The sequence below is a fragment of the Cottoperca gobio genome, chromosome 5 (genome assembly GCF_900634415.1).
Source record: "Cottoperca gobio chromosome 5, fCotGob3.1, whole genome shotgun sequence".
Taxonomy (NCBI): domain Eukaryota; kingdom Metazoa; phylum Chordata; class Actinopteri; order Perciformes; family Bovichtidae; genus Cottoperca; species Cottoperca gobio.
In genome coordinates, this window is record NC_041359.1 from 16,160,183 (window position 1) to 16,178,317 (window position 18,135).

Below are 18,135 nucleotides of genomic sequence, written 5' to 3' on the forward strand. Positions count from 1 at the left end.
ATGGAGAAAAGCCTCAAATCCTTGCATTTGTGAAGCTGTAACCACCAAATGTTTGCTATTGTTTTCTGCTCACTGCTGTCACATTATGAATCAGCAGACAGGGTGGAAGGCTTGGATAGAGCATCGCCATCTGTTAGTCTTAGTTTCTGAAGAGACCTAACATACTTCACAACAAGCGTGACATCTACCGAGAGGCTGATATGCTCTTACTTTTGGCTTGTTCTAAATACCAAATCAGCCAGGGTTCTTTATTAAGAGAAGTGACATAATTCATTGTAACAGGTAACAAGGTGTGTGAGAGTATGCATCTTTTCTAATTTAAGTTATTTATTCAATTTATCTGCATTGACTTGGAAACATCTTACAGTATTCTTCCTGTACGAAAATAACAGAATGAAAGTGTAATTTAGTGACTAACATCACTGGTTAAATGTTTTTTGTAAAATAACTAATCGTTATTATGTTCTGAGATAAGAAATTGCAAATAAATGTTTAATTTTGACTTCATAATATTTTGTATCAGATCCTCTCTGGAAAAATATCTCTGGTTAAATGTAACAGTATAGCGACTCATGATTAAACTTTAAAGATATAGTTTGATATTTTGGAAAGAATGCATTTTTTCACTTTCTTGCTAAAAGCTAGTTGATAAGATCTATACAGCTACAGCCATGAAATGTTTAGTTTAGCTCTGCATAAGGACTGGAGACAGCTAGGTCTGTACAAAGGTAACAAACCTCAATAGTTGTATGGTGGGTTACGTGCGGGACTATTTATTGGCCGGTTGCAGTGACTTTCTGAGGACATAACAGAGGTGCGGGTAGCAGATTTTGTAAGCTTTGGACAAATACAGGCTAGCTGTTTCACCCTATTTCCTGGCTTTATGCTAAGCTAAGCTAATGGGCTGCGGTAGCTTCATATTTTGCGGTAAGGCATAAGAGTAGTATTGATCTTCTTCTTCTTGTTCAGCCAGAAACACATTTACAATTGATTTTAATATCGTAAAGTATCTACTGGATACTTATCATGTCCAGTAAGTACTGGTACTGGAAGGTAGGACATCAATCTAAAAGCTGATGACATGCTTTGGAAAATGGTTGACAGTGTTGAAAGGTTTTCACCATTTTCAATGAATGGGCTAAAACTTGCAAAACCACCAGTGTGTTTTAAAACGACAGAAGGATTCAGCTCCTCAGAGAAGGACGTGAGGGTCCATGTGAGAGGATGAGGCTAACCCCATCCCATTTTGTTGAGCAAATGAAGTAGACCGAGCGGAAAAGTGGATGCCAATGTGTGTAGGACTCAACGGAAAGGCACGGCTGAGTGCACTCGGTCATCTGTTTCAGCCAGCTGAGCGCCGAGGGATCTGCTCAGCTGACTGGTGTAAATGTTCAGCCTTTCTCAGGTCATCCCATTTAGAGTCACAACGCTCAAAGACATAAGACCCATCTGGTTTGAATTTACATCAGTGGTCAAATTTGACTGCATAATGTTGCCACTATTTGAGGAAATGAGGGTAAAAAAAATCCCCAAAACATAACAGACTTATGAAAGTTTTTGATTTGCATTCATGAGAAAAAGCAATATCGAAGGCTCTCAATAATGCTGACATTAGTAGATCTAATATAATATGTGATCCAAATTTACAAACATATTATTTTTATCACAAGTATTATGTTATTTAAGATGTTACCTTGATCCCATCCTGCCATAGATGCTCTCGCTGCAGCCGCTCTGCTTCACTGGCTAACCTCTACATGTTGAAAACAGAGAAAAACTCACATTAGAGGAGCAAGTACGACGACATAACTGATTCCTCCAATCAAAGAGGGAGAGAGCGACAATGACGTTCTGAAGGAGATCACTTCACTTGCAGAGAAGAAAACATTTACTTACAACGAGTGCTTTGCGCTTCTTAGCCAGGAGTTTCTCGATATCTGAAGCCACCTTCTCCACAATCTTCCGAGGCTGATTCTTCACCAGACTAAACCGTCGTCTTTCTTCATTGTATATCTGTACATTGTTTATGGACAAAGTTAAAAACTTAAGAGCAATGACAGCTGAACAATAAGTCCATTTCTATCGACAATGTATTACCTTTGACATATTGTCTGACTTAACACACGTGCGTTAACATTAGTGCAGTTGATTCTGAAAGGAAACTAAAGAATTGAACAATTAAGGAAACGGATGAGAAGTTTAAAGCTCAGCTTCTCAGAACAATCCTGATAATAATAATAATAATAATAATAATAATAATAATAATAATAATAATAATAATAATAATAATAATAATAATTCACAGCTCATGAATTTGTAAAAGCAACTCCTTTTTATATTCCAACACTGAGGACGCAGGGGAACAGTCACATGTTGTGTTTGTCTGTTCAATCCAAATCTAAATATGGATCCTTTCATGTAATATAGTCGCACACAAGGTTTGTTGTCTTTGAACAAAGTTTTCACTGAAAAATCACATTATTGGAATTTCATACCAAAATGACACAAACACCATGGCATTCATTCTCTTAGTCAGGAAATAATCTGATAATAATCTTGTACATGCAAGAACAGGGTGGTTTTTCAAAGAACAATTAATGACATTTTGTATTCTGTATATTTGTATATTGCATTTTGTAAAATCAAAGATAACACATCAACCTGAAAACAACATATCATCCTGCGTGAACACCATACGCTCACTTAAAGCTGTGAAATTGTGGCTTGTAACAACAAAATAACAACAAAATAACAACACAAAGACCAATTGTGACTTTGTCCGATACAGTTTGCGGGAGATTTACAGAAAACGTTATGAGGTTTAAAACATATGAACAATCCTGCTGAGCCGGCCAGTTTATGGAAAAACATACAGCTTTATACCTCTGCCAATAATGTTTTCCAGTGAAGTTAAAGATTGAGCTTTATCCTATGTTCTTATGTCACCTCAAATATGACAAATATTTCCTGGGAAGCTTATTCTTGTAGTCCATTTAAACTGCAAGACTACAGAAATCTATTTTAATATATGTAATGTAAAATAACTGTTTGCCCTTTTCATGACATTCTGACTTGGGTCTAGAGTTTACTGATTCACTCACTCTTAATGCTCTTCTCCAGGGGACCTGAAGTTAAATTAGACCACATGGATCACAGTTATCTTCTGAAATGTGGCCTTTCAACATCATCGCGTATTCCTAATGATTTTTTCCACCAGAGAACTTTATGGGTCATCAGGAGACGACTGGGAATAGTACTGAGCTGCATGAAATGCATGAGCAAATATTCGAGAAACTATTTAGTTTCAAACTCGACTTTTTAGAGAAAGTTTGGTACCTCTTGGCATGAAATACTTCCTGTTTGCACATGCAGAACAAGTCTGTTCAGGAGCTAACAGGAGCACAAAGAGGGACTTTCATAGCTTTAGTTCGCACCTCTCCAAAAACGAACAACACATTTAATTATATGCTTGGTTTACCCGGATATATCTAAGTAACCAAAACACCGCTCACAGAAAAGAAGAAAGAAGAAAGTGGAGGGTATTGAGTTTGTGGAGCAGTCTATCAGAGGTGGTGATTGCCTTAATACATTTAAATGTGATGCTTTATTGTATCCAGGTCTTAATTGATTGATTGAGGAAATTGATTTCAGACTTTTTTTTGTAAACAGGATTAGTCCCTCTATTGTTGACGTTATTCTATTGTTATGGTTTTAATTATTGCTGTGACGTCTTTTCCACACAACCTAACTGTATATTTATTGTGTGATACGCTGGTGTAATATAGCCTCCTTTAGCTCTATATAAGGAATTATATAGACCCTGTCGAAGACCGGTCGGTGTTCTCCTTTTATATCTTTTCACTTTGATACCCCCTAAACTATATAACTACATCCTTGGCTCGTGTGAGCGTATCTAAAATAAGCCCAGAGGCTTTCCCTTTTCTATGGTGCTGCACACAAACATGTTCTTCAGCTGTATATTACTAAACATGAATCAAAGAGGCTCATGATCATCACATATGCAGGGACAAGAAGACACTACAGTATTTTGCTGTAAGCTTGCTGTCTGGTGTGTTTTAGGCCATCAGACTCTCTACCTCACAAGGAAATATGTCTGAGAGAAGATGAAGACAGAGAGTGACCTGGAATATATTTGGCAAACCACCTCTCCCTATAAATAGACTTCACCAAATAAACTTAGTAGTGTACGGACCAGATGCTTTATTGGCCCGAGCCGCACGGATGGAAACATGCAATAATGAACGACGTGTTTCGATGAACTGGGTGCTTCCTCAGAATAACTAGGTCCTGTGTAGAATATATTAAGAATCAAGAAGTACTGATGAAGCTGGTCATTGTGAGCATGTTTGCAAGCTGTCGATAGCATTGAGCTTCAAGCTGTGCCTAAGAGCAGCCTCACAGAGCCACTACGATGGCTGTAGACCCTTAAGACTTTGTTGTTGGGTGTCGTGAAGTTTTTTTTTTATAGCCCTAGACTTACAGATGTTAGCTTTCTTTAGTATTATATAAATATTGGAGATCTTTATATATAAAATTGGAGATCTTTGCTATTTCATCGAAAAACAGTTTAAGTGGCAACAAAACAAAACCGATGTAGAGCAGGGCTGTGTGACAGATGCCATTCAAATGGAATGTACATTTGTGGCTTTGTATTGGTTGCAGGATTGAAAATGACAGATCATTTAAATTCCTCGACAAGAGAAGATTGCTCTGAGCTTTCCGGGCAGAGAGGAACAATTTCTTTAACAGATCCAGAGTGTTTCAGGAGATGGAGGGATTAATGAGGACTGACTGAACAAGTGAGTCTCAAATCGAGGCATTACTGTAGGCTGACCATCTGCTCTGCTGTGACACAAACAGAGGACACGTGACGCTGCTCTCTGCTGAGGGAACGCCCCCACACAACTTCACAGAGCGGGGCTCTCTTGCCCTCTACAGATGATCTTTGGTCCCGTTTTTTGCATTTGCCATAAGAAAAGCCCTTATTCCCAGCCACCTGTTACAGCAAGGATGTGAAATTAAGGTAATAATTTATTGGACGGGTAATCCTGGTAAATGGTGGTCTTTTATTGAATTTGAGTATGCAATGTATTCCCAACATAAGTACGTTTACATGCACACAAGAAACCAGATCACTTTGAGAAATCAAGTGGAAATTGTGTATTGATCATTTACAATAGTTAGTGCATTAGATCGCTAACCCCAGTTTACAATGCATGTACTACAATCTTCCACAAAGATAAATACAGTTTAGTTCTGTTTCAGATTGAGGATTAAATTATGTTCGGGCTGCAACTAACGATTAGTTTCATTATCAATTAATATGCAAGACCTCAATGGAAATGAGTTATACTTTAATTGTATTGTGTTATCCTATGTATGTTGTATATGTGTATGTTGTCCATGTCTATTTGTTGCATTGCATGATGTATTATATATATTTTTTGATATGTCAAATAATTTAAATCCCTTTTATGTGCCTATGTGTACAATGGAGGTGAATGGAACTTCTTGTAGTGCTCACAGCATTTAAAGATTTAATTTAAAAAGATAAGTCTGGTGATATTCTGCATTTTTCATACTGTCAATAAATCTCCTAAAAAGATCTAAACAAACAATGAATAGATTTTTGAAACAAGTTTTGTCTGTGTAGCTCAGGAAGTATTGAGGTTTGTTGACAATAAAAGAATATAGAACATCCCAAACCTTATCATTTATATAACAAAGTCCTCGTTACTTTGGATAATCCGCAGACCTCATTGGCAAAGATTTTTTCTTTCACTACATTTTACAGAAAAAAATGTCTCTTTGAAAACTGTTCAACCATTTATCCTTTATAAGGAAAACATGTTTCTCATTTACACGGTATGCCTGTTTAGAAATCATATCACTGCAGAAAGTCATGAATCAGATTACCTGATGAAAACATGAAAGATACATGAATACAAAGTAATGAAACAGTTCATAGGGGTGAATTGTTCCACTAGAAGCAAATAACATTACATGAACAGCTTATGAAAGACTTGAATTAGTATTCATGAATGTAGGTGTCATTAAACTCATGACTTCATGAAACTCAATACTAGATATTCTACATCCAACACTGTAGGCGTGTGTTCAGGCCTCTCTTTCGCTTGGTAGGAATCGTACAATGTGTGCAAGATTGATAATTATTGCAAACAATACACAGCGTGCCAGCAAGATTTGGCTACGACATCTAAAAAAAACAGAGCATACATTCAGGAAACTGATGAATATAAAAGCTATTAGAGAGAGTTGTTGTTCTGAACAAAAACATTGTGTTGTTGGCTGCTCATATCTGCAAATCATGGAATAAAAGAAACAAAAGGATTTCTGAAAGGCAGGCTTTAATTGTTTTCTTGTTTTATGCACCTTTTTAGCAATAGCTCTTAAACTTAATGGATTTACAGTATTTTTGCACACTGACCTCTCTGCTTGGAGCATTTCATTTTGAGTTAATGCAGCACTATGAAGTGTAAGACCCGAGTACTATAAAAAGCGAGATACACACTTACCCCTTTCAACTGCTGAGCTCCAGTGATGTGCTGAAAGACTCTGTCAATCTCCTGCTCGATACGCCGGGCCCAGTGCATTATCCTGCGGATAAACATCACAGGCTGACTGTCACACAACACCAACAAATGGAAAAGATATGTGTGTGTGTGCACGAGTGTGTGTGTCTATCAAAGAAGTAAGCAGTGGTGTTGCAACAAAAATAGGTGTTACCTGTGCATGGATTAAAACACAAATTATGAAAATGTGCTTCATTTAAAAGAGAAATGTCAGAATGTCACACCTTTAGGAGACAGCTCAGATTTGTGCACCTCTCAGATAAACTATCAACAATATCTGTTCAAGAAAAAAAACACTGACGACACCAATTCATTGAACAACAACAGGAATCGTAAAAAAAAGCTTAGACAACCGGCTGTGGTTGAGAGTAGGCCTTGAAATGTTAATATCGCTACCTAAATCAGCTTTGTTGACTCATCATCATAATTCTTTGAAAGGATATTTCCGCAGCAAAGAAAAATACCATTTGCTACATCGTTACTGTATAAGTACGTAAACAGCTTTTAAAACCTGCTGTGACAGCTAAGATCACTTGATGCAACTGGAATTTCTTGCAAAGCTTCAAAGATAGAGCAACTAATGAGGCAGGATAAACTAAACCTCCACTGTGTTGTGAGTGTTGAGCGTAACAATAACAGGCTCTTCACTGAAGGAGAGGTTTGTGTGTGGCTCTAGAGCGGAGTAATTTAACAGCCAGGACAGATGACAGTTGAAAATGTTTAATATCAAGACAGTTACATTGATATTCGTGAAGAGCAGCTCATTGTCAGAAACCTGAGGAATACTGTATGTCTTGGAGCTGTGATGATCTTGTGTTGTAAAGCTTCTCTTTTAGACAATGAACTGCAGTCAAATGTAAGTTGTGCGAGTGTTCGAGTCCATCTTATCCAACACTCTGCATATTTGCAGTGACGTATCTGTAGCAATTCTGCCTTGTGGTTAGTTACATTAGTGGACTCCAAAAGTGTATTTACAATCTATATTGTCTATAAATATATATTTTAAAAGTTGCTATGGCAGGTTTGTTAGCGAACAGTTGCGTATTTACACATCCAGCAGACGCAGAGCAACATAAGAGTCTTGCTTCTGTCCACATGGTGAATTTCTGTCACTCTGTTTCAGCTCTGTTCTCCACCAACTCCTGAGGGACATTCTTTAGCTGCTAAATGCTCCACTATGTTCACCAGTTAGTCTCTGACTGTGTCTGTTTGCTGCTGAGCATGAGCAAGAATACAATGAGCAAAAATCTCAGAATAATGTTATCAGATACATGCTCAATGATCCTCCCAGGACACACGTTGGACAAGTAGAAATGGAAATTGGATTATTACCACTTGAAGATTAATTCAAACAACTCAAACTTAATTATATGTTTGATATAATTCACAAAAGGGCCCAGGAATATATGTAGTATCAAACTGACATGGGTGGAAGCCAACAGCAAGCTTTATGTCATGCAGTGCTGTGTGTTAAAAGCAAAATAGCAAGAAGCTAATTTTTCTATTCTAGGATCTACTTAAACAAAGTCACACAAAAGCCGTTTTTAAAACAAAAGGTAAGACGGTTTTGTGTGGTGTGTTGATGGTTCACTTTTAAGGGAGGGAGTTTGAACCAGAAGTGTGAAGTTCCGAGGGGGACTAGAGGCTCTATGTTGTATTTCTTTTGTTTCCATTGATTTGTTTCCATGTATTGTGTCCGTTTCCCCCCCTCCCCCCATCAGAAATAAGGGTTTTCAGTCATGCTTTTAAGTTCTATCCTCTGGGACTTTTGTGTCGTGACACTCTTTTGAGTTGTTGTGCTATTAAATAGATAGTAAAAATCAAATCAAATCACTATAAAGCTCTGGAGGTTCAGATAATCCTCTGTAGGTTCATCACTACCAGCGACCCCTTTTACATTTTCATTTAATACATTGTTATCATAAAAATATAATGAACATATCATTTTACTTTTTAGTACCCAGAACTACACACATCACACAAAAGGTGTGTGCATGGATGTTGTGCTAAATTTAGTTTGAAATATTTGAGTAATATTCTGTAGTTTTCTTTTGAACAAAAAATAAAAAGCAAAAGTATTCTTCCCCCAGCTGTGGACTGATCCTATACTAATGGACGTCTGTGCGTTTTACCCATCCGTCCGCACATTTCATCCTATTGATTTTGTTAATGTCTCAACAATATTATGCAACAGCTTTAAAAAAAAGAAAAAAAAAGAAAAAGCACATATGAATCTGAACATGAGCTTTATTTGTTAGAGAAAGTCTCCACACTGGGCTGTGCAGCTGAGTTGCAAATACATCAAAGTCAGCAGCAGAAACAGAAACATATCGACAAGCCAGCAACAACACACAGAGTATTTTTTAGTAAACTACTGTTAGAAAGAGAAAGTTGTCCTGGCTGTAAAGGTTAAGAAACCTGTTTATCTGTCAGTAGTTTCAGCACTCCTACCAATACCTCTATTAAATGTCAAATCCAACACAGAAATCACACCCACCATCCGCTGCACACCAGGAATACCAGAACAACCAGCACTGTAAGCACATGTCGATCCCTCAGCTAATTTCCTCCCAGCCCACACAAACCATTGCAGGACTTCTATTACATAAAAAGAGGAAGAAGAAGCTTACTGAGCATTTGAATGAAATGTGTGCTTTGCTTTTACATGTCCAGAAAACTAAACTGGCCTTGTTTAAAGTGTATGGACTTAGTATTTCCTTCAGAAACACAATCTTATTCCACCATGACCAATTTCATAATTTTTAGAGCATGAAGTAACAGAGAGAAACTTCATGCGGAAAAGTGCTGAAAAACCAACTCCAGAGGAGTCTTCAGTCTTCAATCCGTGGCTTGGGAACCAGAGGGTTGCCGGTTCAAGTCCCCGAACGGACCAAGTACAGAGTGTGGACTGGTACCTTTAGAGCTGCCAGTCCACTTTGGCAATGCAGCGGAGCCTTTGAGCAAATCAGCAGACCCCCACACTGCTCCCTGGGCACTGTATATATCATAGCTGCCCACTGCTGCTAATATTAGGATGGGTTAAATGCAGAATCTAAATTTCACTGCATGTGCGCTGCTCTGTACATGTGTAACGATTAAAAGTTGTTTTGATTCTAATCTATAAACATTTTAAGCTAATGTCACAAGCGCGAACGTCCAAACTTACTAATTTTCGTAACACTAAATATATCTGTTAGATGTGTAAATATCTAATGTTAGTCAAATAAAATATGTAATGCGTCATCTCCTGTTATGGAGCATCTTTGGTCTGAATGCATCCTTGCAATGTCAGGAAATCACACATTTGCAGAGGAAGTTGTTCTCTTGGTTTGATGAGACTGCAAATATGATTCTACTAAGAAAAAGTCTAATCTCTGGAAAAGTGTTGAGAGCTATGCTGCTACTGATTAACAAGCTTTCAGGATTTACTGGACTCTGCCAGTGACCAGTGCCTGAGGTGAGGGTGCTTTCTGCACACTGAGGTCGGATGGCAATGAGACAAAACAAACAACGGACGCCTGTATCGAGGCTCATAGAATATGGTCCAACACAAATATGTTTAAAATGAATGTGTTTTTTGAATGTTTCTCTTCACTGAATTATTTACAGATAAAAAAATATATATAAATAGGCTAGTAAAGTGAACATCTCAATGTCGTTTCATGTTTCCCGTCAACCCTTTTCAGGGTTATTTTCTCAGACTTCAGAAAGCTCCCTCGAGAGTCATAGAAGACATTATACAACTGTTTTCACAGGCTTAGTAGTACCGCTTATGAATTGTGCCAATTTTAAATTAATGGTTTGGCTGTGAGGTGGAAGTATAGCAGCTGTTTTCTGCCATCTTTAGGCAAAGTGCAGCGCTCTCTAATGCAAGAGGCAATCAATCTTTTAGAGACCGTATAATGTTTACCACATAGCCAACCGATCACAAAAAGTGAGGCTTCAGCTGGGACTGACCGGAGCAACATCAAGCCGGACATGTTTCAATATTTGCCTTTTGTCATTATTCTTTGTAAACATATTTACTGGGATCACATTATGGCAGCAGCTCACACGGTCATCTTTAGCTAAACAGTACAATGTAAGATTTCTACAATGTAATTATGAAACACAAAAATAGAACATGGGGAGTTTTCCATTTGAGATCAATAAATAAATAAAATAAAAGTAACAAAAACATAAAATGTGAACAAAATAATGGTGTTCTATCAAATTGTGTCGATTCATTTGGAGAAGCTAATTCTTTCCATTAAAAAAAGATTTCATAAATAATATCATACCAGTGATTCATAGATGGGGTGTCTGGCTTAAGCCATTTCTTTGTAATTGCTTTCCTAGCAGCTACATTCATTGTCCTAACAAATATTTAGTTTTAATTTTTGTGGATGTTGAATGTGGAAGCCCAAAAAGGACATCGACCCAATTAGAAAATAAGTTGTTGCAAATCTGTATAAATCTTACACAAAAGACTATTCACTTTTGAACACCTACAGTCTTGTATGTGTTCTTCCTAAATGTGCTCTCAAACTGCATAATCTCATCCCAAACTGCAAGTTCAAAGCAGCATGCACACAATCCTACACTACCTATAAGAACAAAAGCAGCATTCAGTTTTAGAAGAACAAGTGTCTTTCAGTCAGTGCATCAATGCTATGTTGATGTGTATGCTATCAGCCACAGGGGACATAAACTAGGGGACAGAGCTACGAGACAACATTGCAGATTAAAGTCAATGGGCTTGTTTCTAGTGTTGGACGAGACACAAATATCGACGGAACTGTCCAGATCCACAGAAAGACACTCACACACAATGAGAACCCTATATTTGAATATTATTAGTTTCCCCGCTCTTTGATTTTATTACGAGCTGAACATGAGTGAAAGACTTTTAGACCTGATGATGAATAGACAGACCTGAGAACGCATGCTTGACTTTCTGATAGAAAAGTTCAAAGGAGTGGTGTGGAAAAGTTAGGTGTAAGTTTTTTACTCCAATAACATCAAGACTGTCTCTTTAAAGTCCCATTGAAGATATGATTGAATGTCTGACAAAGTGTCTTGGAAAAGCACAGCACTATTTAAAAGTGAAATTATTTTCATCTTGAAGCAGCGACAGAAAAAAGTGAGGAGTGGTCTGAAAAAAAGAGTTGCAGCGCCAGACAGGACTTTAAAAAAAAAAATCTCTCTCCCTATTGACAACTGCAAAGGTTTATTTTTTTCATAAAACCCTTTTAAAAACGCATTGTGGTTGTCATTAAGCTTCATTTTCTACCAATATGTCATAGACTAATGTGTTAATGGGATTATTACACCAAGACCACTTCTGTTGATCAAAGAAAAAAGTTTATGAAAATGAAAACTGAGTAGTTCAATCTTGCTACAAAGACATTTTCCAAATATAAAACATTACCCAGAACAATGATGGTCAGCACCTTTTGATTCTCACACAATTCTTGTAAAATATCTAACATAAAAACATCCCTGATAAAAATGCATATGCCCTTTTAAGATTATTCTTAAGACTTTGTTTTGGGGAGACCACTAGTGCTTCTCACAAAGGAGCAACAACAAGCAGGCTCACTGAATGGCCCAAAAAACCCAAAATGTAAGTCAAACGTTTGTGATTCTTTACGGATGCATGCGGCTCTTGCTTCCTTAAAGTCCCTATACACTGTAGAATAACAGCAGTTTTGCAGGTTCAATGCATGTCACACTGTATGATATGGTTCTCATAAAAAATGCATCACAATCTGTATCAGACTGTATGACACCAAACATGTCAAATGAAGGCCTGGTGACTCATAGCGCTGATTTAAAATGTTTAAAAGCATATGCAAGCAAAGACGCATAATCAACTAACGTCATCCATCTGCATTCTGCACTGCTCAGGTAGTGCTGGGTATTATATATATATATATATATATATATATATATTGATAATATTATCAATATCGTGAAATGAGACTAGATATCGTAGATTTTGGATAACCTAATATCGCATAAGCGTCCTTTCTTGGTTTTAAACGATACATTACATAAAAATGATGTCATTTCCTGAACTTACCAGACTGTTCTTTTACTTATAAATAGTGGTTACTGTACAGGCCTGCCTACTCTTCATCATTTTATGGCATATTTTGATTTGTTGGTTTGTAAATGAGGTCTATAGCAGCAGTCACATCGTGAGATTTTGGTCCTAAATGTTATGACATTATCAACATTTTGTTATCATTTGCATCAAACACATATAAAAGACCAGATTCAACAAGCTTGTTGCATCACAAATGATTTAAAATGCACTTGCAAAGAGTTGTAAAAGATCCTACTGTGTGAATAAATCAGGTTTGTTACATGACTGTAGCCCACAGAACTGCAGAGCAGCTTTAACCGTGTGAGTCAGCACAGCTGAAGCACATTCCTAAGTTTTTTTTTTTTACTGTGTGCTCCATTTCCTCTCCTCTTGAGCCCTGTGGGACATCAGAAAACTCTGTATCGCATTCACAGTGCTGCGATGAAGCGGCTGAACAGCGCGGTGCACTTGTGCCTCGACTCTACTCTGTTACCTGCTATACTCACACACCCCTGGGATGAGGCAGAGAGGAGCACTATGTGATGTGACCCATATTCACTTACAGAAGAGAGAGCGAAGAGGTGGAGTATAAGAAGCAGAGAGGGGAGACATTTACATCTTTTTGTACATGTGCTCGACCTACCTAGTAAAGTATATACCCATTCATTCATCTAGAAACATTGTCTCTTATAAATTACGTACATAACCAACTAATTTGCTCGTTTATTTTGTGGGACACATAATGCAGTCCATATTTCATTTATAGCCATGCAAGTGACCTGGTTCTAGCAAAGTCTGTCTGTCCATCACTTTGTTCAAGGCTAAAATATCTCAACAACTGCTGGCTGGATTCTCATTTAATGTTGCACAGACACTCATGTCCCTCTGAGGATGAATCCTAATGACTTTAATGGTCCTCTGACTTTTCTTCTAGCGCTGCCATGAGCTTCACATTCGTGGATTCAAATGTAAAGTTCTCAACAACTGTTGAATGAATCGTAATGAATTTTATTCAGACATTTGTGTCCCTCGAATTGTGATCACTACTGTAAACCAATACTTTGGTTTATGACCAAATACAGGCAAGTATAATGACATTCCCATTAGCCTCAGCTGTACTTTGTGATTAGAAATAAATATTAATCCAGTGGTTTCACGTCTCCATTTGGAAGCAAGCAAGATTTAATTTAAATTAACATTATCTTGATATAATATTATCTAGAACATGGCCAGAGTGTTTCTTTTCATGTGTGTTTCTCACAAGTTACTGTAGTTTAAATGTAGAATAGTTCATATTTACACAACACAAGTACACAAAAAGACAGAAGGCTCTCCGACACACCGACAGTGACAGGCTTTGTCACATTTGACTCGATTATACTGCATGAGCACCGCCATTTTTTATTTCCTTCCCTGTTAAAAGTCTACACACTGTGCCCTTTACATTAATCTTGCAACATTTTTCCCCTTATGGATATGGGCCCTGGTTGTATGAGGTACTTATCCCAGTTTGGGCAACAAGGAAGTTGCTTTGTTTGTGATATTGCGTGACTTTGGTTAGTTAGGATTCACCAAAGTCACAGAATAACACAAACAAACGAAAGAGTTGAGGAAGCGGTAGACCAGCAACTCCCATGTTCTGCGAGGTTAAATGAATGTTTTTGTCAATGGAGTCCTGTGGCTTAGAAGAGAGCATTGATAACGGTTCAGTTCCTGGTCATGAAGGACTGTCTGACGGCAAGGTAAAGCAGGGAAATATCTAAATTTAGCATACACTTAAACAGATATTGATATTTCTATATGATTCCTTTCTTTTAGGTGGCTAAAATATGTTTCGCAGCTGTCCTCGTCCTCAGCAGTACATTGCTTTGGTTTCTTTCTGTAACACCTGTCTGAGTTTCCAAATTGGGAGCATCCCGACTACCATCTACTGCTGGCAATGCATTGAGGATGGATAAGTACCTCATACAAGCCCACTTCAAACTATCCGAATGATCCCTTTAACCAAGTGTTTTTTGTATCCTAAACCTAAAAACATACGAAAAGCAGGATGCGAACACCAATCCCCAGTGTCAAAGTCCTGCTCTCTGAAGTATAGGAATGTCAAACTTCCTGGATTGAAAAACATTGCCAGTGAATATAAATCAGGCAGCAATTACATTCCCTCCACAACGTACTTGGATTTATTTTGAAGGAGACAGGATTGCTGTCTGTCTGTCTGTCTGTCTGTCTGTCTGTCTATCTATCTATCTATCTATCTATCTATCTATCTATCTATCTATCTATCTATCTATCTATCTATCTATCTATCTATCTATCTATCTATCTATCTATCTATCTATGTGTCTGCAGAGACAGAGAGCAAGACAGAAGGGGCGGGAGGGAAAAGGGCGAAGTAAGAGAGGGCGAAGGGGAATAAATCCTCACTGCTGCAGTATTAATTCTTAATTGGAAAGAGATGCTGTTCTTCAGCGTAGCGATTCTGCTTCATTTAGCTTACATGAAGAGACCCAGGGCAGAGGGTTATGTAGCTGTTTCATAGCACTCAGCAGAAAATATCAGCAGAACGGAGAAGGAGGAGGAGGTGGAGAAAGCAACGACTATACCCTACTTGAAATAACCCAATTCATCATAAAACACTTGCATAAACACACACACTCCTCCCAGATTGATAGACCACCTTTTCTTATTGGTAAATACTCCTCGAATCTCCAGTTGTGATTGGCCAGAAATCCCTCACTGTGCCCCGAAGATGAGTGGACCATCTGGCATGTTCCTCCCTCCAGAGCAGCCTGATTGCAGAGCCTGGAGGTGGGCCCAGATAACTGTAGTCTCAAGTTAAGTGCCAGCTGTACTTACCACCAACGGGTTAAAGGTTAATAATTAAGAACTAAGCACGGCCTTGATTAAAAAAGAGAGAAAATGTTCACTGTTGAGTCGCCTTCAGCAGGAATTCCCATTCAAACCACACCTTTCTTCTTCTTTATAACATGGTAGGCCTACTACTAGTACTACTGAAAATGCAGTAAGATATTACTGCACAGTTACACATTTTCTCAGGAGCTTGCTAGAGAAGAGTGTGTTTCACAAAATAAAGAAACTTGAAAGCCTGCATGGAAAAATCTAGTACTGGCGCACAAGAACAGCAGGGGGGACGCTGATACCCTTTTTAGTTTCCCAACAACTGCACAGACTTAATGCTGCCTGTCAAATACGATGAGCCTGACTGTTTTAATTAATAACACCCATGCATGACCAGCCTCACCTATAACTTCACTGGCATTACTCTAAAGTAAAAGTGTCACAATGGAAACATCTCTCCATCCTTGCCATTCTTTTTTAAAACAGCTAAAAAAGAAAACAACAAGAGAGTACAGGAGTAATGTTGCATTAAATAAACATAGACATCTGTTTGGAGGCAATACGCCAGGAGATCTATAGCTTTCAGAGTTCAGATCATAAAAAAATAAAGGCTATAACATATCATAGAGAGAGAGGCTAAATTATAGTTCAAATACTACACATTGTATCTGATATAAAGGCCAACTTGATAAGAAAAGAAAAAAAACATTAATGTGGTTTAACTGAGACACTGAAATGTGAGTGTTGTATATAAATATATCCACGTAAATGAGCTGGATGGCTTTCCTATGCCCATGTCATTCTGTGGACTACACCTTCCACAGCACTGAGCCTGTACCCCCAGCGTTTACATTGATGTGATCGCCAACCCTGTCAAATTATATAACAGCAGAAAATATAACCGGATGACTGAAGTATCTCTTGACACCAGAGCTGAGTGGACAAGCCCAAAGTTGTCTTCCATCATCAAGAAGCCCCAGTATGTTCTCAATCAGGGTAAACCCGTCACTTACGTGTACTGCTGGGGGAATGTGAGACCCGCTGCTCCAGGCCACGATGCGCTGAAAATCAAGATAATCTGGATAGATACCAAGCAGACGATGCTGCAAGACCTTTTGCCTATCGCCATTTTCCATTAACAATTCTCGTCACGGGGTTTCTGTGCGTGAATGAAGCGCTCCGGACCGTCTCCGGGGCATATAGATAGCTGGCTAGTGTGAACGTCCGGCTCAGTTTCCCGACGAGTTCATATCGGTGTCTGTTGTCAAGTGGACGCGGAGGAGGAGGCAGGCATTGGCCGTGGAAGCATCGCGGACGGTGGGAGATGCAATAATGCAGCTGCCAAGACACTGCAGAGTCTCTCCTCCTGCTCCCACATATACACCACCACCATCAACACCACCAACAGCAACACACAGGCCGGCGCGTGCACGACAGCGCTCTCTCTCTCTCTCTCTCTCTCTCTCTCTCTCTCTCATCAGCAGCGCATGGAGCCAGGCGCGTTCACGCTCACCAGGCAACAGTGGAGCAGAAGATGAATCTAGTTGGCTTTATTTATCTCTGCAGGGCCACGTGGGATTTGTCATCGGCATACATTTAGTTTTTATACAATTCTGGCCGCTGTTCTTCTGTTTGAATTGACACAGAAACAGGGTTAGAATGCCAAATTAATTTGAAATAAGACAGCGGCGTGTAAGAAAAAAAAATACGCACTTGATAATAATAGTAAAAAAGTAGGCTAGAAATACGTACAGGTTAAATTGAACCAACAGCAGCACTTTAAAGTCCTGCAGAATGACGGACGTCCTTGGATGTAACTGAAGTGTGTTATTGATTGCAACAAAATGAGAAAACTGTTAAATACTCATGAGGCTGGATTAACAAACATACAAAGAGAGCAGTTGACCTGAGGCCCCAAAAGCCACTATGGAGCCCCAAAACTGACAAAATGTAGTAAAAGCTTACCAGACAAATAAAAAACATCACTGAATATATCATTAAATAATATTAATAATTAAACAGTCAAAGACTAACTATATTTTGCACAACTAATGTACAACTGCTGTAAAAAAAAAAATCATAGTACACAAATATTCTAAGGAGGGTTTGAGTATATAGTGTGTATTGTCGTGGAATTCTGCCGATACAAACTAAACCAAAGGGTGGTGAGAAGTGAATCTATTATACTGAAATAAAGATACTTGGTTAAAGAAGTGAGCTCTTTATTCTTGCAAGAATGGAACAACAAACAACAGAGAGCATATGTAGAATAGGACAGTACAAGACAAGATAAAAAATTACCATTACATTCCACCCTTTTGATCACATACACATGTTGTCATCATATACATGTTATCCATATTTACATTTTCACAGGGATTCAATTGTATTACATCATAAGGCAAATAACTTGAAACAATAGCCATACCGTTTTGTCAGGGATTAGTATCTGTAAACGTGTCTCGAGCAAGTTTGTGAAGGGATGAGATCATATTTACATAATTGTTTCGTCGTCAGAGTCAAAACTGGAATCGGAGAGTGAGTAATGGGGATTTTAGATATAAATCAGGATAGAGGTCAGTTTTTAGC

The 18,135-nt window shown here is 38.3% G+C and overlaps 1 protein-coding gene across 1 annotated transcript in view; it reads right to left on the reverse strand.

The window, feature by feature from the left end:
• The window catches only part of LOC115008089 (voltage-dependent calcium channel subunit alpha-2/delta-2-like), a 39,905-nt gene extending 22,956 nt beyond the window's left edge, over window positions 1–16,949 (reverse strand). The window contains exons 1-4 of the mRNA XM_029431376.1: window positions 16,560–16,949; window positions 6,558–6,639; window positions 1,897–2,013; window positions 1,694–1,753 (exon numbers count right to left, since the gene is read on the reverse strand). Of these exons, the coding sequence (XP_029287236.1) occupies window positions 1,694–1,753; window positions 1,897–2,013; window positions 6,558–6,639; window positions 16,560–16,675 (375 nt within the window). The 5' untranslated portion in view covers window positions 16,676–16,949. The remainder of the gene's footprint in view (window positions 1–1,693; window positions 1,754–1,896; window positions 2,014–6,557; window positions 6,640–16,559) is intronic.
• Between the last annotated feature and the right edge of the window lie 1,186 nt (window positions 16,950–18,135).